Genomic DNA, 25,845 nt, shown 5'->3' with positions numbered 1-25,845 from the left:
TATGGTAAAGAAATAAGTATAGGCAGCAGAAATAACTATGAACTTAAACTTCGTAAACATCCAAATCCATTAGTTGATGCCTTGCTACAGTCCTGTAATCAAACCCGCTTAATCCGGAAAGATCTACCAGCCTTCTAAAGAGCAACGTATCACCAAACAGGCTCAACTAGAACCTTGAGCTTGTCTATTTTTAATTTGATTTAAGATTTTATTACTTATTGTTTGGCTTTAAACAAACAGATTTCATAAATAAAGATATATCCACAAAAGTTCACATTTGCATCACTAACACGAATTATTTTTCAATCATTACTATTAACCCATTCACTACAAATTACTCGTATGTAGTTACATATGTACATACAAATGTGAATATGTATTTACACATATAAAAGCGCTCAAACACATTTTATCTATTCATTATCACTTCATAAGTAATATTTTGACAATTCTTAACCCATCCCTTCGATTTCTAAAACGAAGACACTATTGTTTCCATCCCATTATATCACTGCTACTTATAAACAGTACTTTTGTTTGCTTATTTAAGCATTTCCTCTCGAGATGGTGTCATGCCTCACCCCTTGCAACGATAATTTGGGTTCGGAACGTAGAAAAAACGAATAAACAGTTACATATTCGCTCGCTACATAATCCCACAGATGAGTGCGCACATAAGTGGGCGTTTATATTCAATTTGCTACGCCTAAACGCCTATGCTTATGCAATGAAAAGCAGCATTTGGCTCGCAGCAGGCCCGTTTATACCCTTTTTGGACTGTCTTCTGCTACAATTTAACCTAATAATCAACGCATCAACAAACAATGTTGTGATTTTTCATTTATGTTGTGCCCGCACTCATTTGTATTCACCCAGCACAGAGACAAACACACACACATAAGGCACACACTTATTCCGTGCCGTCTGCAAGGGTAGTAGCAAAACTTTTATTGAGTTTTATTAGGGGTTGTTTATTTACGTCGCCTTCTTAATTTGTTATCTGCGTACAATTGGCAACGTTGATTTGACAGTTGCCGTATTCCACATTTCGCTGCGCTGATGCTTAATAGATATTTTCAAGCTCGTGTTATGGTGATTCGAAAGCAAGTGTCGTAACTAATCAGGCGTAAAGAAATTGCTGTCAACGAGATTGTTTGAATCTCTGTTCTGTTGTTTTTCCTTTCTTTAGTCGCATAGTGAGTATGATCTGTAATGTAATGTCAAGTTTAAATAAATTTGTAAGTAAAATAAAGTGTTAATTATTGGGTCGTTCACTAAGTAATTTTTTTTTATTGTGTAACGTGAACGATCGTTGTAGACAAATTTAATCTTTCAGCAATCTTTCGAGTTGTTATTCGACAATTGGCATCGATTATTTTATCCACATCGGCTTTAAGAGGCCTTCCAGGACGTAGTGCATCCGCAGGATCGAAATTGCCGGAACGAAATTTTGCAAACCCATTTTCGCATTGGCGGTTCGGTCAAAAAACTTCTCCGTGCACATCCCATACGTTTTGCCTTGATTGAGCTATATTTTTACCCTTTTGATAGTAAAACAGTAAAATTGCCGAAATTTAAAAAAAATTTTACAAAGAAGCCTTACTATATCAGTTGTTCAAAACGGTAAAGCGGTTAAGTGTGAAGTTAGCTGCGAAAAAACTTAATAAGATCAAACAAAATTACCTAATAAACGACCCAATATATAAATAAAATTTAAATAAAATGTAATGTCGTAAGCAATTTTTTTTAATTTTAGATAAAACTGAAATTCAATTTGCAAATACACAAAAACAATTGATAAACCGCCTAATTTCAAGAAAGGTACTAAAGTCAAACTTTTAGGCTTATCGAAAAAGTATTTTTTCGAAAGGTGTCAATGCCGATAGAAGAAACGGATAAATAATTGTATATATATGTATGCGAGTTATTTCAAATGCAAAAACAATACAAATGAAGTCCCGCTAAAGTCTCATAACCTACACAAAACTGTAACATTGTAAACTGTTCGATTCTAATAATACCATTAATGCATGTTCGTAATTTTATTTATTTAGATTTTTACTTTTTCTAAAAGTTTATTTTTACAACTAAGCGTTCTTAAGTATAGAGTTACAATTAAATTTTTGGCTAAAAAATTTTAATTTTTGTTAAATGCGATGAATGTAAGAAAATTTAAAAAAATTGCGATAAAATATAACTTCTGTAATGTTGTGTGACCAAATTTCTACAAATGGACTCATCAATTGAGAAGTTTAAGTTTCTCGCAATTAAATTTATAAAATTTAAATTACAACTTACATATGTACAACATTAAAAGTATTTAATTTAAAATTGCATCTTGTAAGCACTTTGGAGTAATAAGTTTTAGTAGATAAACTATTTATAAACATTTGAAGTGGATACATACATACTTACATATACTCAATAAAAATGAGAGTAGGATTAATTACGCTTACGCTACCATTTACATAATTAATAGTCTACATAGCCGGTTCAGCAACTACCGCAATGGCGGTATTACCCATGGAGCTCCCTCCAAATCTCAAAGGAGTTGGTCAAATGATATTGGGCGGTGCTTGAGTGCCCGTGGACAGTGCCAGCGTGGGCGAAGATTTGGCTGATTTAATGCCACAACCGTATGATGAAGCGATGCTACCCGTACCGTTGCTGCTGGGCGGTGACGGCGGTGTCTCGGGGCTAATGAGCGGCGTGCAGCCAAAATATCGCCATGGATGATATAGGGTACCGGCGTACATGGCTTGAAGACGGGCCTGCAAGTCGAGTGCTATAGTCGGATCCAGAGGGTAGTGCGTTAGCGTTGTCGCTGTCGGAAAAGGGCCTGATAGATGTCGTGACGGCATATTCAAGGTCAATTCTAGAGGCGTTGCGCCAAAACCATACTTGGCCGCATTGACAATATGATGATGACTTGTGGGCGAATGCTGTTGATGATGGGCAACAACAGCTGCCGCTGCAGCCGCGGCCGATGGGCCAAGATGGGTATGCTGTGACTCCTTTTGTGAACCATTCACTCCCGAGCCAGATACAGGCAATTTGTTGAGTGTCTTCGGCTTGCGACGCGGTCGATATTTATAGTCGGGGTGCTCTTTCATGTGCAACGCTCTGCAAGAGGAACAAGAAGGAATATGTATTAAAATTCGATACATGCGATTACCGGCGAATAGTTTGGGAAAACGGTTATTGGCGGCACTTTGATGTGGTTAGAAATTCTAAACATATAGACGCATATGTACATGAGCATAGAAATATTGTTCCATAAATTGTTGCAGTTGTAGGTGTAATAAAAGGGTTATACTAAATAAATTGAATGTTTTTATCAAAAAAATGCATTGGCTATGTCATTATTTCTAAGTATTAAAAATAATATTTATCACACTCCCACACAGTTAAATACCCACAGGTTTTATATACAAATTATACACATGCGATTGTACATATGTGCATGTGTGGTTGTTAATAAAAATCAAAAGTATTTCATTGTTGTGATGACCGACAATAAACAATCGTTGATTCGGCTATGTGAGCGCTTTATTCTCTCTTAATTCATTTGTCAATTGATAATAACACCAATTACAATTCAACAATTGCTGCCATTCTTGTCCGATAATTCCTTAATACCCACTCATTTGATATCACTTTTAAGTAACACTTAATCAATATGGGTATGTGTTAGAAAACATTATTCTACACACAAAGTGTAAGGAAGTGCTAAGTTCGGGTGTAATCGAAAATTTTATTCTCTCGCAAGGATCAAAGCCGGGGAAATACTTTCAATTGTTGGCAAACTTTTTATTTAGGAATGTTGCCAACGAATTCAACATTTATTATTCGATGAAAGGGTGCAATATTTCTGCAAAGTTTTATCCCAATATATTCGTTAATGCTTGATTTGTATAATGCAAATTAGAAGAATCATATGGAATTTTAAATTGTGTTATGTGGGAAGTACGCTTGGTTGTGATCCGATTTCACCAATTTTCGCACCGTAACATAGGAATGTCAGGATAATGTTAAGAACCGAATTGAATTGAAATTGGTCGATCAGGTCTTGAGGTATGGGATTTCACCAGAAGTTGAGTACACCCATTGTACAAATTTGATACCGCCTCCTATGAAACTCTTTAATACCGCCTTTTGTGTAAAATTTAATGTTTCTGGCGCCTTTACTTAGTGAGTTATTGCCCTTTTGGTAGTTTTCAACATAACCGTTATGTGGGTGGTGTTATTTTTGACTTCACTCATTTTCACACTGCCGTAGAAGATACCAAAAATATTTATCTTAAGCGAATCTGTTCGATTTAGCTTTAACGGTTTGAGAGATATATATATTAAACCCATAAGGGTGGGACGCCCAATCTTTTAAACTTTTTTAACCCTTAGGGGCTCTATCTCAATTATTTTTAGATGATACAATCAACCGTTAGGTGAACAAAACTATTATACTCTCTGTTGCAACATGTTGCGAGAGTATAAAAATAATAACGCATAAGATGGGTAAAATGGTGCGCACAACTCGACTTGGTTTAAGGCTACTGATCTAAAAACCGATGACAAGTTGATTAAATTGACTGTCATGGATTTATAATTTTCCATTAATTGTTCATTGATTTTCTTATCTAAGTGAACACAAGAGTTACCGAGTAATATTCACGCACTCAACCGACATGATGAAGACCGTTTTTTATACATTTGTGCACACAACACATACGAAATCATTTTACTCAAGGAAATCTTTGGCGTTTTGTTCTTTTCTCAAATTGATTTGCTTATCTGTTCACCGATAACACCTCGATAGGGTATCACGCTCGGTCACATTAAGCACAGAACACCTTTTCGTCTCACAATGGCAACAATGCCAGCACCAACAAGCAAACAATGTGTTTCCTTGTTTGCTAAAACATTTTTATATTATATTTACACTGTTTTTTACCGGTCCCGCCGGGTACGCATATAATCTCGTCTGAAAGAAACTCAGACTCAGGGAACGTCGTTGTTCTATCGGCAATGGTCGACATTTTGAGTTTGGATATTTGCTGCATTTGAGTTGGAGTACATTAATTTAGCTAGTATACATATGTCTTTGATTCGGTTGTCATGTACTTCAGTGGACTCCGGTTGCCTCAGACGGTGGGGGTGTGTAGAAATCAATGAGCGAGCATAATATAATATAAAACCGAAGCCATTAGATATTTGTGCACAATTTTGAATTGGAATAGCATAAGTTTTATTCAACCTGTGGCTTCTTACTTCTTAAAAATATGAATTAACTCTCCTCCGAATAGCAATACTGTTATTATTAGCATGGAAGAAGAACTAATGTTGTTGTGCTGATTCTCATTTGAGGTGTAATCTGCTTGACATATGAATTTCTTTATTGAATTATGAGAATTCCATTGTTACTCAAATCGTTCTCAAACCTTGGAGATTAGAGAATGAGACTAGTCAACTAAACATTCACTAATCAATAACTAACTTATGTGTTTGCTCCTAAAGAAATTTATTATTAAACGTATTAAATTTATTTTTCTTCTCATATATGTATTGATAAATTATACAATTCAAAATACTAATGATTTTGAAATTACTATATATTTCGTAATAACACATTATAATATTATAGTTTATTAAAACCATTTCCAACTCCATCTCCTCAGTAATTTGGTAGATCAGCCGGGTCTATTAACCTTTTTGACTTGACTTCATGTTACGTGCGGAATAAAAAGTTATGGATAATTTATAAACAATTAAGTTAGCTTAAAAAATTAGCTATATATAATAATCATTATCATTTCATTCGAAGTAAGAAAGTATAGAACTATTTTCCAGGTTTGGCCACCCTGTATGTTGTTTTATTTTAATAAAGTATTGCCAAATCCATTAGATCATCCTAAGAGGTATGAAACCAAAATGAAATGCAGTTTGATCTGCATTTAGGAATGTAGCTAATTTGTATTACTGAACAATTTTTTGAGAGCTGTCATTGTAGCTATTATATTCGATCAAAATTTAATTGTTTTCTCCTATGTGTAATGTCCAATTAACAACTGAAATACATCATTGCCGTGGCTGAAAAAGCGGACAATTAAGCATTTGACATATACTCTTAAACAGTTCGGGAAAACCCTAAATAAAAAGCTCGATCATGTACATATGTTTGCGCCATTTAGACAAATGACAAAGCCAAGCTACTGAATAAGGTATTCATACATCTGTTCAATTACACTCATTAATTAAAAAATTTTACTGATTGCTTTCTTTAGAATTGCTATGAATCAGTTTATTATACTTGCGCTATTACGGTATTTAAAAACTGATAGCGCAATTGCGACAATTTCTATTTTTTAATTTAATTAAATTTGCTGTCTAACAACACATCTATAATATGTCTACATATGGGAGCTCTTTCAAGAAGAATAGATAAATAATGAAAATTTTGTTAACACTACTTTATCATATGCAAACGAAACAAAATGAAATGATAAAGTCAAAAATTTGTGTCATCCATATTCACAAGTGATAGAAACTGTCTTTAAGGCGATTTTATTTACATATGTATGTATGTACATAAGTATGTAAATACATAGCTGATGGACGCTTCCGATAGTCCAACGAGTGGAACAGATACCCATATGTATATATAACGGGAATACCTGGATTCACGTCAACACTCTATGACAACTGACGATCGCGTACAAATATTATTAATAAGCAAAATATATATAATTAATTATAATATTGAAATTGTGGTAATGACAGTTGAAATGAGACAGTTGCGTCAGTTATACAGAGTTGTATGTACATATGTACGCATAGTACGCTTCAGGTTCCAACCATAAGAGAATTAAAGGGTCACTAGATAAGATCTGTAGGTAGTGTAGCTTGTAAGCTTTTTCAAATGGTACTATCTTTTTCGAAGTTTACTAAATCATTATGTATTAACGGAACTTGCCACCGCAGACAGTAAAGAACCCGCCAGTGGCGATAGATAAAGGACAAGATAGGATAGCGAAATTGAAGTGTTTGCACAAATTTAAGTTAAAACCCAACACATATTTTTGTTACTATTTTAAAAGTTTTCGTTACGCATATTATAGACTTGACACGTGTAGCAACAGTTCCCAATTGACATTCTTTTTGAGTGGTCAGATTAAAAACATCTAACTAAACTTTTTAACTAAATTTTTTAGACCAGATGAATACTACGTAATTTACTAGTCGTTTAGAAACGATATAACAATTTTCTTTTCCATAAACTCTATTATAACCTAATTATACAACTGCTAACTTAAAAACCTCATAGCTAAAGAACGTGTCAGAACCCCGTTTGAGACCTCTGTATCCATGTGCATATGTTCGCACAAAATACATATTTATATAATTCGAAAAGAATGACAGCTCTTAAAAAATATTCTGAAATATACGGAGAAGCCATGGATCATTTATCAAGGAGATGCTACTTTCGATTTTAAAAAACACTATTACCTTTTGTTTAGAAAGTTTGGTATCACTGGTTAGGATTTTTGGTAAAAAATAAACTTTGATACATTTGTATAAGTAGAACAAAAGTTCCTTTGAGAGAGAAAACCACAAATTGCTAATTAAATCAGTACATATGCATAGTGGCAAGGGGCAACAACAAAATATATAAAGAAGTTAAATATGTATATACAATAAAAACTCGAAGGTATAATACTCAGTTTGTAGTTATGTATGTGTGCACTAGTAAAATTGTATTGCTTTGTGGGAGGTAAGGAACAATAGCTGCCGTTGTTAATGCAAATTCCCTGTTAAACTGTTCAATCAGGGCATGAGTGTTCCCTTTTAAAATCGCAATTCGCATCGGCGCTTCATCAACATCGCCGTCGTCGATCTACCCACATACGTGCCTCTAGATTTAGATATGCCAATACACATATAACTATACACATACACTTGTGAATAAGTGGCTTACCGTAAACGCTTTGCTTCATCGATGAATGGTCGCTTTTGTCCCTCGGTAAGTAATTTCCACTCGGCACCCAAACGTTTGGAAATCTCTGAATTGTGCATTTTTGGATTGTCCTGCGCCATTTTACGTCGCTGTCCGCGTGACCAGACCATAAATGCATTCATTGGCCGCTTAATATGGTCGTTCTGTTGCTGGTGATGATTGTGATGGTGCGACTGATGTGAGTGGGGGTGTTGTTGATTTGATTGTTGTTGTTGTTGCGAGGTGAACGCAGCATTGGCGGCTGATAATGAGGAGTTAGCAGCTGTACTTGTATGTTGTTGTTGGTGGTGCTGATGATGATGCTTGTGTGGCATCGTCGTTGCTGCAGTTGTAGCCGCCATCGTCATATTAAGCGCGTCCGATCCAGTTAGTTGTGGTGGCGACTCTCCACCACTACTAATTTCACTACTACTGCGACTGCTGCGACCGCCGCCGCCATTGTGCAAATGCGTCCGGTAATCTGTTGCTTGCTTTTGTTGCTGCTGCTGGAGAATTGTGGAAATACTCGTCATTTTTGATCCTTAACGTGACAGCCACTATAAAATTGGTATTAACTCTTTCTATTCATACAGTTTGTTTTGCAAATGGTTCGCAATTCTACAAGTTTTATAAGAATTTTGAGTTCTTCTTAAAAGATATTACGTACACCTGAAATATTAATATAAAATTTAAAATTTCTGTCAGTTACTTGCACTTTTTTTGAGGGATTAAAATGTAAAATTTGTATATAACAATCATTAATTTATAATACCCAGAAGAGGAAACGCACACGTCGGAGATCCTATTAAGTATATATTGTATATAAATGATCAGCGTTATGAGCTGAGTCATTTTAGCCATGTCCGTCTGTCTGTCCGTCTGTATATACGTGAACTAGTCTCTCAGCTTTTAAGATATCGGTCTAAAATTTTGCACACGTCCATTTCTCACCAAGAAACTGCTCATTTGTCGGCATCGCCGATATCGGACTACTATAGTCTATGGCTGTCATACAACCAAAATGATCAAAATCAAGTCCTTGTATGGAAACACTTTTCTATGTCAAGATATTTTCACGAAATTTAGCGAAGACTGGTATCCAAGGTTTTGCTACAATTTCCGAACAAATTGTTCAGATCGGACAACTTTCCACAAGACCACTATAGCTTATAGCTGCCATTCAAACTAACCGATCAAAATCAAAATAAAGATCTTCTTACCTTTTTATATGCTATAAAAAAATGCGCATTTGAAGGGTATTATATATTCGGTTCTGCCGAAGAAAACGTGTTTTCTAGTTATTTTATTTTTTTGTAATGCGTTTAAGAAAATATTTGTTTATGTGTATTTAGTAAAAAGCTTTTCAGTTGAGGGGAACTTTACAGAAATTAATTATTCTTAGAGAAATTGTCTTTTCATTTTACCAGTCAGGTTACGGGATTGGAAATCAATATAAATATTGATATATATTCAAAATTTTTACATTAGGACTTCAATGGTGACTTTTGTAGTGCCACTAATAATTCTTAATCTAATTGTTATAAAAATAAACTTATTTTCTTCTTATAATTTATTATCGAAATGTTACATAAGACGACTAATAGTCAGTGCTATTCTCAAATTAATAAACAAAAATACCCCACCTGTCTCATTTCGAATATGGTATTTAAGTACCAAAGGTTTCTTCCAAAAAGATGACTTTCTTATATGTGAAATTTACAACTTGGTTTTTGAAAAAAAAAATATTTATGAAACAAACTCGCAGAGTAATAAGGAACACGAATTTAAATTAAGAAATTTGAGCTTGGATTAATAGGAGCAATACCATAATGAATATAGAAATTATTTTTAATCAGTTTTATAACAGATACACATATGTATAAAAGATAGCCAACAATATATAAATCTAATATATAAAGTTTACGTGACACGAAACGGCTGGAGCGATTTTGATGAAATTAGGTGTGCTTATCGGGTAGGTCTGAGAATCGGCCAGCATCTCTATTTTATACCCCTAAATGTTAAGTGTGGTCCACCCCAAATATTATTATTAATTTTTTTTATTTTTACATGATCAAAATAAACACATTCTTATGGGCACAGCTATTGGCGGTGTCGACAAATTAAAACCATTTCTAATTTTGCCGACCATACTATATTACTAGCTATAAAATAGCTGTGATATATCATTTGCATTAACAAATGATAATTTAAAACAATTGAATCGATCCATTTAAATTCCATTCAAGTGAAAAGTTTCAAGACGGCAACAACGAAGTTGTGTATCACAGTTGTTTGATATGTCGCTGCCGTCTTCAAAATGTTCAAAATGCTGATTTCAAAACGACATTTGCAGACAAGAAAATTTCGTTGTCGTACAGTCGCCTTTGTATTTCATGCTTTGATTTTATTCTCATAGCGAATTTAATATTATTCCTTTGTGTTCACGAACGAAAAAGCTCTTGATAGTATTATAAATCCATCAAAAACTACGCTCATCGAATTTTTTTAATTGTGTAATCGTGCGAATGATTTTTGTGCCTTTGCACAAACACTCCTTTTCAAAAGTACCTCTATTTATATACCGCTATTTTACATGGAGTAAATCGAAAAAATGAATACCCTGCAAGCAAGGCACAACAGTTGATGAATGCACCGGTTTATTATTCAAAACAAATAGTTTTGGTCGTGTAGACACAGTCAATCCAGGGCAGATTTTTGCTTTTGCCAGCGACTATTGTTGGTTAATATCACCAGACCTTTAATATTTCATTTATATGTAAATGAAATAGACAACCGTATGCAACGTATAAAGATACATGCACTAAGCTTGACAATCTAAGATGACAATCAGTAGGGCAGTATGTTTGCTGTAACAGCATTATACTGTACAGGAACATAAATTCGTCTACTATTTGCTATGGTAATGACGACATGTTTCCCAGCCTAATCACAAAGGGTTTGGGATAATCACAAATGTGATCGATGACTGATGATATATTGTATCGACATCTTACAAGGTACAGTAATTAAACGATATCATTCAGTGACGCAATGTACAATGAAGCATTGATTGCTATTGAGGATCATTGTATAGTCATTGCGAATTGCGAAATGACTGATTGGTACATTTCGGTATGAGTTAACCAAATCGAAGTGCATCTGATTTAATCAACACAGGTATAAATCGTGAAATGAAGTGTCTGTCGAATTATTCCACTACTAAATGATGAACAAAAAAACAATTCACGACCGCATCATGCCGACAGTTTCGGTAGGGCATGGGGGACTTCTTTTTTTTTTGATACACCAGATGGAACTGGTATTTCGCCATTTCTTCCCACTTCACTTTATTGGATGGAGGCAGAAACGGCGTCCATGGCAACAGTCTTAAAAAAAAATTAAAATCATCATTGAGGATGAATGCACCATGGCACATAAACATTCGCTTGAGGCATTGGATATGATAAGATATAAAGATATAAAAAACAACGAAAAACTATTTGGCGGCAATTTGTTAATCCTTTCAGGAGTTCCATGCTTTTCCAACAGCAACATTACGTGGCATGTTCTCGTGTGAGCAAACCATCCAGTTCTTTGTACTCCATTGCGTTGAGAGATTAATCTTTGTTTTATCTTTGAATTGAAATAATTAGTAGAAATATGAACTATTTTCGATGTGCATACTCGTATACATAGGTATCAATAATTGGAATTCAATAAGTATAAGATAAGTATATTTCATCTTCATTCCTCTTTCAATTATAATTACATCCCCCACACACGTCGAGTGTTAGTTATTTTTAAAAATATTAGGTCAAGTAAAAGGTTCGTTCGGTTTTTTATGGATTTTTCAAAAGATTATAACTTTGTGTACATTTGTCCGATTTAATTCAAATATACATCGTTTTGTTCATAAACTTATTGCCAACGAGATGCCAACTTCATTATACCCCTCTCGTAGAAGGCTACATCCCTATAGCCAAAAAACTTGGAGAGCCAATTTTCACAGGCCTCTCTTGAGGCCAACTTCTCACCATTAAGCGCGTTCGCCATGGACAGGAAAAGGTGGTAATCACTTGGTTCCAGGTCCGGAATATAATATGGGTGCATTACGACCTCCCATCCCGACAGGCTTATCGGGCGCATAAACTAAATTAATTTTTTCAGCCGCTTTGGTTGCTTTTTCGCCTTGATCGAAGAAGAATTGTAAAATATGGCGAATTTTCTCTTTGTTGGTGTCCATCTTTGACGAGCGCTCACAACGTACTGAGTCAATCAATCGAAAAACTGTCAAAGAAAACCTTTTAGCGCGATTAAACACGTTTTCAGCGCCGTATAGTATGACATGATGCGACACGTAACACTAGTACTATGGACAAAAACGCCATCTCTTGGATACAAACTGAACGAACTTTTTACTTGACAGTCAGGGTCAGGGTCAGTTATTTATATGTATTTCAACTAATTCATTTATTTTAAACATTACGTTTTGAGCTTTCATTATTTTTGTGTTAAATGTAATTTTTAATACAACAATGCACGCATTCTAGAGAAAGACGTTCTAATTTTTTTTTTTAAATTTTAATGCTGGGTAATCCATATACATTATATTTCAAATTCGTTTCTACCAAATAACTTAACTCACATAAGCTCAAGTTCTTTGAAGGAACTGGAGATTTCGCTCTCCAGTAATAAGCCCAAATTATTATAGGAATTATCAATACATATTTAAACTAAAAAACATTGGTAATATTGCTTACGAAATATTATTTGAGATCTTCTCACCTTATTAAATTTGAAATCCTGTAAAGGAAAAGAGATTACTTGCGGAAGATATGTTTTAATATTGCACTTTTATATTAAATATTCCCATATATTTATCAATAAATTTTCAAAATTCACAGCTTACGGAATAGTCTCTTTTAATTTAGTAAGAACAAAAATTGCACTTTATTGTTGTTATTGGTATTGATTTTTATGCATAATTTACAAATTAGTGTTTCGAAACAATACAAAACGGACGAGTTTGGCGTAAAAAGTTTTAAACGGCTATCTTATTACATCCGATCACGTTGCGCGTCAATTGACAAGTGTTTTTAGATAATACAAATGGCGGGCATTATTGCACACACCTTTCCATGTACACAGTCACTCGCAAACTCACACATGTATGTATTACGAATACGATTTTCCGAAAGGTATTCAATCACAGCTCGCAACAGTCAATCGTTTTATTATTAATATTTCAAATTCGCGACCATGCGCTGCAGTAATGCGTAGCCCGCCAGTGAAAGGCACGAAATGAGCGACAAAATGGGAAAAAGTGAAAAATGTGGCCCGGTCGACTGCAGAAAAAACAACAGACGAATAGAACGTTATCAACAACCAACGTTAGTGGAATAATACAGAGCAGAAGAACGCTCAACCATTCACTAAAGGGAGCATGAACACTCAGTACCCACAACCACCCAACAAACTCAAACCGCAATAAAACAAAAACAAACCATACAAATGTTGGTAAAAGGAGCGCAAATCTCCTTCGAACTTCTGTTGTGGTGTGTGTTGGGTGCTAATGTGGGTGGCTTAGGGTGCGATTGGTGGGCAGATAGGCTGTGTAGAGTTGGAGAAATTGTGCCCGTGTATGTGTTTGGTGTGTAAAATCTACAGGAAATCGTGAACCAGCTTCGATTTGCTTGCGATCGTTTGTATATTATAATTGAAACTCGCATACACACACACTTTAAAATTCATTTTATGATTTTTCGCTTGCTTAAGTGTTGTTGTTTGTATATATAGTTATTCTGATTGTGAAAAACGCGTTCCTGCATAGTTAAAGGCTCGCCCAATTCGGCCTTTTTACCTTTGCTTCTCCTGCTTTCATTTAGATTCTTTAGGTTCTGCGTCTTTATCACATTCATCGAGTGTAAATATTTAAATAATGTCAATAGTCCAGTTTCTTTGTCGTGATATAGCAATATTTTATTACATTTAGAAATTACTATCTTTTTGAAAGCAAGTACACACATTCTCAATAAGCCCCAAATAAAAATGTTTGCCTGTACAAATTGATCATTTCACACACTTTTATGTTATATGTAAACATAGATACATGTCCACATATGTATATACATATATTCCACTATTCTACTATCTGACTCAACAACCTGCCAGGTATGGTTGAATTCGTTTTTTCAAAAGAAGCTATAACCCAAATAAATTGATATCTAAGACAGAATTAAAGGATTAAGTCAGTCTAAAATTTTCAAAAACCGATTTATTTTTTTTTCATAAAAGTAGTGCAAAAAAAGTTGCCGATCCAATTAAGATTGCTCAGTAACCATTTTGTATTAAAACAAAGCCCCTTTCAGCCAGAGAAGCTGTCAAAGTAAGACAGAGTAAAATAAATCTAAGGAGACATACAAGGCCACCTGACTATTAATTTAAACCACTGTACAAGTATTTCGATTAGTGCAAAAATGTAATGAAATGAGCTTATTTCTGTATGCGTCCGTAGATTCGCAGATTCGTTAGATAAAAGTGTTGCAGTGGATTAGCTTAAATGACTTCAAATATTGCACTTCAGTTCAAAGAAACACATTTTCTCGAGCGATAATTGGAAACAATCGACGTACCATTGTATAATTGATAGAGAATATGAGTAGCAAAAATCTTAACTTTTTATTGAGAATTTTTGAAATATAGAGGTATATGTATATACGTATGTGTATACAACACTTTTTCAGAAAACATTTATTCAGAGGAATATGGAAGCCAAAAAGAATTGCTCCCAACTATTATGGCGGTTAAATTTTATTTTGGCGCCAAAAACGAAAATAAAACAGCGCATGTGCTATAAAAGTCTCCAAGATTACAGGAGAGTTGCTTACCTTTCATCCCCATGCACCAATCGTCTAAATATGTATGTACATATGTATTTATGTAAGTAAAGGAGAGAAAAATTAAAATAAAACACCTCCACGGAGCAAACGAAGGAACAGAATAAAATAAAAAGAAATAAGCGCACAATTGAAAATGGCAACCGCCACCCTTGCAACGCTCCTCTTAGTACATACTCGTAAGTATGCACAAGTAAGTAAGTGTTTTGTAGTGCAGTTGCGCGGGTGTGAATGTGTTTGTCGACCTATGCCAGGAGTTCGGTGGATGTTTGGACGTTTGTTTACTTGGCAATCTATTGGAATCCACTCCATAAGAAATCGTTTCGACGCCATCTGCACATACCGTCGGCTGGAGCGCGAAACGCGCATGCACACTTTTAAAATTATTTGGCCAATGGCGTAGAGATAGCCTACGCCACTGAGCGTTGGCAACACTTATCGCCTCACACTGTCGTCTAAAGTTGCTACGCGTAAATCACACCACTGCATTCAAATTTATGCGTACGGATATTTGTAGTTTTGCTTTTCTTTCCCCACCCATTGACCTCTCCTCTAAAAAGAAGCAACATTTAACCAGTGGATTGGTGGTTTCGGGGAGTGTTCATACTATTCGCAGTTTCATACTTTCTCGGGAAGTGTTCGGTTACTTCCTTTCCCTATTACTACATACCGCACGTTAGCCAGTTTTGTGGACATTACAACTTTCGGTTTTATTTTCGTATCACAATGGTAATTGTCAAATAATGGCAAAAAGAAGGAAGCAGGTTCGACAAGCAACAGGTGGACTGAAACACTGTAAAAAAATACTGTTGATTGTTAGTAACACTACTTTACAGAAATTATATTATGGTTAAATATATATTTTGTATATTAAGATCCACAACAAAAATGATAAATTGATCGATTTTAGGGTCCGGAGAGTGGATGCGAGATTCAGCTCTGAATTCCACGTACACTTTGCTATTATACACTTTGCTATATTATATATCTACTAAAACTCTTAAACCTGATATAATGTAACGACAATACATTTCAAGTATTTATTCTGATTTTTTTAATATAAATTTACGGATAAATGTCCATGAAATAAAATGTAATTCATTTTCTGATTAACTTTTTTATTCGTGAGTGCAATACTGATAAATAATATTTTATAACAGTAATAATTGAATATTAATAAGCTTTTTTTGAAGAATTTTCAAAGCTCTGTTGACTTTTTGTACCTTTAGTAAAGTGAATCTTTTATGTAAAACGCTGTAAAAATTGCACAATTTTTCTAATTTCAATTTCGATGATTCCGGTGTTTTATAAATCATGGAGAATTAACATATATAAATTGATATTGAGTATTCATTTAAAATTAATCTTTTTGTTTGTATATAAAAATATTTTTTTATTCAAAATGTTTCCTATAGAATAAAATGAATGAATATATTCATTCCATACCCAAATTTTGGAAAAATAAAAATAATTCAAAGAAAATAAAAATTTTATAAAATTGATGTTTTATTTTCGCAATATTGTTGAAATATATTGACGAATATTAACGAACTTTTAAAGCTTAAAACGATAATTTGTAAATATTGTACAATTTTATTAAAATTCAAGTATATATTTATGTCGATATATAATTGATATTATATTGGTAATATAACATAAATTTTGATCCATAATTTCTAGTCGGAGGATTTTCTTTATGTCATCGTAATGTCAATAACTGTAGTGAAGTAAGAATATTGTGCACAATGGATATTAAGAATTAGTTTGGGTGCGAGAGTGAGAGCGTTACTTATATTTACAGAAAAAAAGAGCGCTGCACGAAGAACGGAGAAATTCAACATCGTGAGTGGTTAATTTGTTCAGAAAGAAAAGGATCAGTATTTTGTGCTCTATGTGTACTATTTGGTAGGGGTGGTGAAGTAAACGCTTTTACTGGTGAAGGGTTTAGAGCTTGAAAAAACTCAAAAGCGCGCATTGAAGCTCATGAAAATTCTGATTTACACAAAACTAACATTAGTCACTTCAAAGCTCGAGCTGTCATTCAAGGCCGTGTTGATCAACGTTTAATCAGAATGTTAATGAATAGAGAAGGAGCAAATGTTAAATGAAATCTTTTTGAGTACTAATTTGTAATTCCAGATGAGGGAACATCGAAAAATATAACTTCGGAAAAGAAAAATACAACACGCAATATGCGAAATGCTATAAATAGACACAACGAATATTAGTAAATGAAAAATCGTTGCGCATACCTATTTAGATTTATGTTTTCAATTTCTATGATATGACAAATTTATAATTATAAAAAACCTTCCGAATTCATAATTAAATAAACATTTAATAGGCAATTTTTCCAACTTATGTACTGTCAGCGTCAAAAGAAAGTGTACACCTTTTTCTCATACATTTCACTCTTTATTTCAGTATAAAAATATTAAAATTTTTTTAAATCAATTATCATTTATAAATTATTGAATATTGTTCTTACAAAAACTTAACAGCAATCCAAAATAAAATCCACAAGTACAAAACAACACATACAAAACCAAATATATTCAGTATTTCACGCGTCAAAACAAAGTGCGTTGCGTGAGTAATTGCTTATTGAGCAAAGGATAACAATAAAACGAATACGAGCCTATATGTTCGAATCCTAAAACTGAAATTTTATTTAATTTTTTTATTTTATTAATTGGAGTCTAAGCATATCATAATTCAATTTCTTTAATATCATATTTTACTCCCTGATATAATTAAAATATATCAGAAAAATATGTTCATATGTTTAGGTTTATTGAATATTTCCTTATTATGCGTATTTCCACAAATGTGATAATCACACATACATTCTTAAATACAGGTACCTGATGCTTGCTTCTTCTTGCCCCGCACAAGCAATGACTTTTGTCTACGCTTTTTGCTTTTTGCGAGTTGAACGATCGCAGGCAAGGAGGGATTGGGGCGCACTGCCACATAATTATTTCAGATATATATTTTATTTATCGAATTTACTTTAAAAACGATTATAGGTATGAATATATGTATATTTATATATATATATATAATATATTATATTACGAAAATAATTCATAAATGCATCAGCGTTTTTCAATACAAATTAAGCAACATAATAATATACTAAGAGTCCTCAGTTAGAACGCCTCTGTGTATAGTGGCAAGCCAACGAAATAACGGCGAGTTCGCGCAGACATTGTGTTGTTGGAAAAAACCAAATGACGACTTTGTCCACAAACATACATATGTATATACATACATACATACATACATATATGAGCTCGCATACATATTGACACCAAATTGTGTGAATCGTCGCGGAGTTGACAAAATTTGTTTGAATCGACAATTTTACGACAATGTCGGTCGGCTATGTTGTCTCGTTTGTCCTTTTTGCAGTGGTTTGCTATTGAAAGTTAACTTATGCTCTTTTGAAATATTGCGATTACCGATTGGGTTGCATTTTCATAGCGTCGTGTTTAGATAAAATGGGCTAAATTGAGAAACTATGTATATACATTTTGCTTATAGAGTGGTGTAGTTCGTTGCGTACCCTGATAGGTGGGGTGACATTTTATTTTCGTTGTTCCCTTAAAGCAATTAACATTTTAGTACAGCTAACATTTGCTCCTTCTCTATTCATTAACATTCTCTGATTAAACGTTGATCAACACGGCCAGAGAATGTTGATGAATAGAGAAGGAGCAAATGTTAGCTGTACTAAAATGTTAATTACGATGAGGGAACATCGAAAACGCGCAAGTTCGAAAATAAAATGTCACCACACCTATCAGGTACGCAACGAACTACACCACTCTAGAAGCAAAATGTATATACATACATATGCACAGATGTTCTTTGGTATGCGCAAAAACAAAAATTGAAATAACAAGTAAGGAAGGGCTAAGTTCGGATGTAACCGAACATTTTATACTCTCGCAAAGTCAAATGGTATACTCGTTTGAGATTTCTTTGTGGATTGACTGATATTTTCGGTAGAAGGTCAACTATAGGCACTGGGGTCCACATATTTAGTACTTAGGGGCTTGAACAGTTTTGGTTCGATTTAGACAATTTTTGGTCACAAGGTGGCATACTTTAAACGTATTATTCACGCAAAGTTTTACCCCGATATAATCATTGTTGCTTGATATGCATAGTGGAAAGTGAAAGAATCAGATGGAATTTAAAATGGTGTTTCATGGGAAGTAGGCGTGGTTGTAGTCTGATTTCGCCCATTTTCGCACTATGACATAGAAACATGAAAAGAACGTTACGCACCGAATTTGGTTGAAATCGGTTAAGCAGATCTCAAGATATGGGTTTTCACCTAAAAGTGGGCTGTACCACGCCCACTGTCTAATTTTGAACGCGGTTCCTATAAAGTCATCTTATACCATCTTAGAGATAAAATTTAATGTCTCTGGCGTGTTTAGTGCTTGATTTATCGCGCTTTTAGTAGTTTTTAACAGTACCGTTATATGCGGAGTGGGCGGAGTTGCCACCCGATTTCAACTATTTTCACACCGTCAATAGAAGTGCTAAAAACATTTGCTTCCAGTGAATTTTGTTATTATAGCATTAGCGGTTTAGGAGATATGCACATTAAACCTATTAGAGGCGGGACCACGCCCACTTTTTAAAAAAAGTTTTAACTGCAGATGCCCCTCCCTAATGTGATCCTGTGTACCAAATAACAGTCTTGTATCTTATTGCGGAGCTTAGTTATGGCAAGTTATTTGTTTTTGATTAATGGCGTTTTGTGGGCGTGGCAGTGGTCCGATTACGCCCATCTGCAATGCCAACCGTCTCACAGTACCATGAAACATGTCTACCAAGTTTCATAAAGATATCTCAATTTTTACTCAAGTTAGAGCTTGCACGGACGGACGGACGGACAGACGGACGGACGGACAGACGGACGGACGGACAGACAGTCACCCGGATTTCAACTCGTCTCTTCATCCTGATCATTTATATATACATAACCCTATATCTAACTCGATTAGTTTTAGGTGATACAAACAACCGTTAGGTGAACAAAACTATTATACTCTGTAGCAACAGGTTGCGAGAGTATAATAAAAACGAAAGAAATTGACTTCTGACAATATATATAATATAAATAATGAGGGAAATAATATGAAAATAGAATTAAAATGTTATTTAATATCTATAAAAATTTATAGATATTAAAATATATTTATATCTGTGATAGGATTTGAACTTAGGCTAAATATTTGATGTTGCCGTACAAGCAGCACCATAGACGATATCCGAGAAATTGTGTCTAATTTGTGAACTCAAACAGCTATTGTAGTTTACTTGCTTCAAATATTCTTAGGTCTTTATGTGAATATTCTTGAAATGGCCTTCCTTCATTCGCATGTCCAAATATATTTGCATATATGTATGTACACATATGTACATATGTATGTCCCTCAATATGCCTTTCGCAAAAAATCAAACATTCGCGCAAGTGACAAAAAAAACGTAGACGCACCATCACCGGCCAATAATATTCAAGCGAACTCCCGGCTTATTTTCTAAGTATTTCATATTACAACGACAACTAATTCATTCATAAGGAACGTGCGTCTGCTTCAAAGCAAAGTGCGCTCGTTCATAACTCTGCGCCGCGCTATTTTTTCTGTGCGCCTGGTAAGCCACATTTGGTTTTCATATAGAATTCCTACGCAAATGCGCGATAATAAAAATGAATGAAATTAAATTTGAATGTCTTCAGTAAATTTGAAGAATCAAAAAAAAAACAGGAAGCAAAATTTCAATTTTACAATTTGTATCACTGAAAATCCTACCATCCCCCTCGCATTTGCGCACAAGCTGCTTCCTCACAACATTTGCTAAAAATCAGAAATTGAAGAATTTGTCTGATGTTCCCTTCAGAAAGGAGAATTGACAACATGACCTATTAGCGAGTTTAAATAATATTTATATTTTTGCATATTATGCACAATATATGGCATTAAATTAAAAAATTTATATAAAATTGCCATTCATAAGGATCTTTAACTACTTCTATATATTCTATGCACAATTATATGTTTACTTATTATCATTGTTTCATAGTTTTTCGATTTAGCCCATTTTATCTAAATACGACGCTATGAAAATGCAGCCCAATTGGTAATCGCAATATTTCAAAAGAGCATAAGTTAACTTTCAATAGCAAACCACTGCAAAAAGGACAAACGAGACAACATAGCCGACCGACATTGTCGCAAAATTGTCGATTCAAACAAATTTTGTCAACTCCGCGACGATTCACACAATTTGGTGTCAATATGTATGCGAGCTCATATATGTATGTATGTATGTATGTATATACATATGTATGTTTGTGGACAAAGTCGTCATTTGGTTTTTTCCAACAACACAATGTCCGCGCGAACTCGCCGTTATTTCGTTGGCTTGCCACTATACACAGAGGCGTTCTAACTGAGGACTCTTAGTATATTATTATGTTGCTTAATTTGTATTGAAAAACGCTGATGCATTTATGAATTATTTTCGTAATATAATATATATTATATATATATATAAATACACATATATTCATACCTATAATCGTTTTTAAAGTAAATTCGATAAATAAAATATATATCTGAAATAATTATGTGGCAGTGCGCCCCAATCCCTCCTTGCCTGCGATCGTTCAACTCGCAAAAAGCAAAAAGCGTAGACAAAAGTCATTGCTTGTACGGGGCAAGAAGAAGCAAGCATCAGGTACGTGTATTTAAGAATGTATGTGTGATTATCACATTTGTGGAAATACGCATAATAAGGAAATATTCAATAAACCTAAACATATGAACATATTTTCCTGATATATTTTAATTATATCAGGGAGTAAAATATGATATTAAAGAAATTGAATTATGATATGCTTAGACTCCAATTAATAAAATAAAAAAATTAAATAAAATTTCAGTTTTAGGATTCGAACATATAGGCTCGTATTCGTTTTATTGTTATCCTTTGCTTAATAAGCAATTACTCACGCAACGCACTTTGTTTTGACGCGTGAAATACTGAATATATTTGGTTTTGTATGTGTTGTTTTGTACTTGTGGATTTTATTTTGGATTGCTGTTAAGTTTTTGTAAGAACACAATATTCAATAATTTATAAATGATAATTGATTTACAAAAAATTTTAATATTTTTATGCTGAAATAAAGAGTGAAATGTATGAGAAAAAGGTGTACACTTTCTTTTGACGCTGACAGTACATAAGTTGGAAAAATTGCCTCTTAAATGTTTATTTTATTATGAATTCTGGGGTTTTTACTGATAATACAGATCGGAAGGTTTTTTATAATTATAAATTTGTCATATCATAGAAATTGAAAACATAAATCTAAATAGGTATGCGCAACGATTTTTCATTTACTAATATTCGTTGTGTCTATTTATAGCATTTCGCATATTGCGTGGTGTATTTTTCTTTTCCGAAGTTATATTTTTCGATGTTCCCTCATCTGGAATTACAAATTAGTACTCAAAAAGATTTCATTTAACATTTGCTCCTTCTCTATTCATTTACGTTCTCTGGTTTAATGATGTAGCTCGATGAAGAAATTATATACTGGAAAAAAAATTTGTATCGAGTAATTGTGATAATTAAATCCCTCGCAATAAGAGGGCTGCCATTCAGAACGAATTGGAGATCCCCATAATGGAAATCTTTTAGGTGCAGTCGAACTTCTGGCGAAATTTGATCCGTTTTTATCAGAACATTTGAAATTATTATATGCTCATCCTGGCCGTGGAAATACTTCGTATCTATCTTAAACAATCTACGAAGAAATCATATTATTAATTTAAAATTAAGTATTGCAATATATTTCTAAAGAAGTGCAATATGCTAAGTATTTTGGTGTAATTGTGGATTCCACACCTGATATTGCTCATGTTGATCAACTTACGATAGTTATTAGATATGTACGTAACAATGGTAAAACTGTCGAAAGATTTCTGGAATTCATTCCTAATACTGGCCATAAGGCTACAATAAATTTTCTAATCGAACTCAAATGTTAACAGATAGTGAAAATAGTCAGTGATCGTACAATTATTCTCCGGAAAGCAGTAATAATGGCTTCGAAAAAAGTGACAATAATGCGGGAACCATTTATAGTAGATGATGTTTCGCCGGCAATGAGCGAAAACGAGGAATATCCTCTACCTGCGCAGGATATTTCAAAAGATTTAGAAAAGACGCAGATGATGGAATACAGAATACACAAACAGTGGAGACAGCGATTATGAAGGAGAAGCAGCAAAAAAGGAAGCGAAAGCAGGATTCCAACGGTTCAATAGCGAAGAAGAACCAGAAGGATACTCATATTTCTCTATTATCTCTTCTAATGCTAATATGGACGAAGGAATTTCTCCTTCATATAGTGACTACATTAGAGACTTTGATCTCACTCTCCTTGAAGGAGAATCAATACGAAGCGAAGAGCTATCTACATACATTGATAGACTCCCTTCAATATTGTCAGAAAACTCTAAAAACGCAGAAGAAAGAGTTAGGAACGTGTTCCTTAAGGAATTTGGTCAGCATACTCTTAGACACCGACTGGTGCACGACGTATTTGGAACCAACAATGACAATGGAAACATCGAATTGGATAGCGAACAGTTATGCAGAAAATTTTCAGGTATTTAAACAAAAATTATAATATTGGTAGTCATAAAATTTTTTAAATGCCTTTATATTTTTTTATTTCAGGGACCATTCTCATCATCGCATACCATGGCAACCACATCCACATCGTACATGACTGCACATATTCCAACAACTCCTGCAGATGTTCCTTTAATACCATCTTACAACAACAAGTCGGTAGAAGATTTGCTCGACGAGTGTTTCCAAGTTGGAAATTCTCATTGCAATACTGGGTTAATTTGTTAATCTATCTGCAAAAAGGTTCCAGGCAGTTGTTGTACTATAACATCGCCGGGAGAACGTGGCGACCAAGTAATAAAACTAGACATATACGATTTTTCGAAGATATCGAAAACCCGAAAACAGAGTGGTGGAAGGAAGCGAACTATCGTTCGACTTTTTTGATCCAGTCACCGGTGGATCCTATTCAACAGCTAGTTATGAAACTTTTGGTTGCAGCGAGCAAGCAAATCAACCAAACTCCAGGCGTAAAAAGAAAGGAAAGGGAGAACAAATAATAGATTTCATCAAACAACATCCTACAGCACCAATACAACATATCTTGGATACATCAATATGGCTGTCTTCACCTTTTAAATTCTGGGATGCAAATAGTATTTTAATTAAAACTTATATTAAAATAATAAATAATTGTATTAATAATTTATCATTTCAAGAAATATTTTTAAATCTTAAGTCAATTAAACCACAAAATTTAATTTTTAATGCTCCTATTAATAATTTATATGATTACTAATTTAGTATAAATGAATCAATAAATATTTTGGATGAATTATTGAAATTTCAATTTTCTAATAACGAAGTAGAAAAAAAATTATTTTTAAAAAATGTATAACAGTCAATGTTATTAATTTTTATTTGTATTGTTTAACAATTATATTTTTATGAAATATAATATAAATGGACTCAAAGAAATAAAATTTCATCCTTTGAAAAGGGCGGCTAATCAGACAGGGCCTAAAACTTAATCCGCTACTGGCTTTACGCTCGGCCCTAGTCAGCTTCCAGCTTCAGCCTGTGCGATTTCGTATGAAAATAGTTTTGAAGCTTATTTCTCGCACTCGTCAGCCTTGCGCTCGGGTCGGCTTTCAGCGTCCACTCTGCAAGCAGCCTAACTCATAATGATGTCAATAAGAGGTATCACGTTCTGAATTTTTCTTTTATACATACTTACGTGGGCAAATGGTTATAGTCTAATCTTATAATAAAAAGATATAATGTTTAAACTGAATGTATTTCGTTTATATTTTTCAAACCCAAACAGAAAAAGCAAATAATTCTTTAGTTAGAGGTATTTGGACGAATTTTAAGAAATATGTTTAACCGTGAACTATATTTTTTTACACCATGCATATGAATTCAACCGCTTTTCCTCTCTAGCTCCAACATGTATGTATGTATATTCATCGTACATATGTATCTACTAAGACCTTTCGTATTCATGTGCATGTATGCATAAGTTGATCTTTTCAACATTGCAGTGGTCGTGTACGCATTGTGCTTCTTGAATTACCATTAAACTCGACAACATTCCCTCTATTCACTTCAGCTTGCTATGCTGGTACTAAATCATGAATTATTAACTTGTTTTTCAAACAATAAATTTTCGCATTAGCTGGAATGGCTTTCCAACGCTGGACCATTTAAATAGTCATTGTAAAACGAACGCGCTTGGTTGGTAAACAGTAGGTATACCTCGCTTTTTTGCCGCAAATGATAAGGACCTTTTTATTGTGCTCGCTGGCTCATAATGGGGAATTTGTGCTTTTCATTCAGTTTTCTATAAATTTATTACCTTCTTATGTATGTGAAAGCATGAATTGTTAATGACAAACTCTTAAAAGGCAATAAAGAAAGTACTATTTCATAGCTACATTTGTACTTGTACATATATTAGGGTGCTTTTTTTTAACTTTTTTTTCTGTCCCATTGTGAAATTTTCTTGGAAATACCCAAAAAAATATGTGAAAGTTTGAACCCCTAATATTAATTTTAAATATTGGACCAAGGCGTGTAAAGATTTCCCGTTGAAAATACACGAAAACTCTGAATTTTATTTTTACCTCTATAGCTTAGTGGCATTGCATTGCATTACTTTGACCAATTTATACGACAAATCACGTAAAATTTAAGATCTTCGAAAAACAAAAAGTGCATTAGTTCAGTCAATCTAATTGGTTCAATAATACACGAAGGCAAACACTAAAGAACTAACTAAAGAATAAC

The 25,845-nt window shown here is 33.9% G+C and overlaps 1 protein-coding gene across 1 annotated transcript; it reads right to left on the bottom strand.

The window, feature by feature from the left end:
• Positions 1-2,065: 2,065 nt before the first annotated feature.
• Sox21a lies at positions 2,066-13,293 on the bottom strand. The gene is made up of 3 exons (XM_014235948.3): positions 12,779-13,293; positions 7,973-8,659; positions 2,066-3,123 (listed from the first exon to the last, which is right to left on the bottom strand). Exons 2-3 carry the CDS (start codon positions 8,521-8,523, stop codon positions 2,556-2,558), a joined length of 1,119 nt encoding a protein of 372 aa, XP_014091423.1. The 5' UTR covers positions 8,524-8,659; positions 12,779-13,293; the 3' UTR covers positions 2,066-2,555.
• Between the last annotated feature and the right edge of the window lie 12,552 nt (positions 13,294-25,845).

Source organism: Bactrocera oleae, chromosome 6, assembly GCF_042242935.1.
Source record: "Bactrocera oleae isolate idBacOlea1 chromosome 6, idBacOlea1, whole genome shotgun sequence".
In the NCBI taxonomy this organism is placed as follows: Eukaryota; Metazoa; Arthropoda; class Insecta; order Diptera; family Tephritidae; genus Bactrocera; species Bactrocera oleae.
The sequence above is the reverse complement of the archived record's forward strand: the minus strand, read 5'-3'. Positions and strand labels throughout refer to the sequence as shown.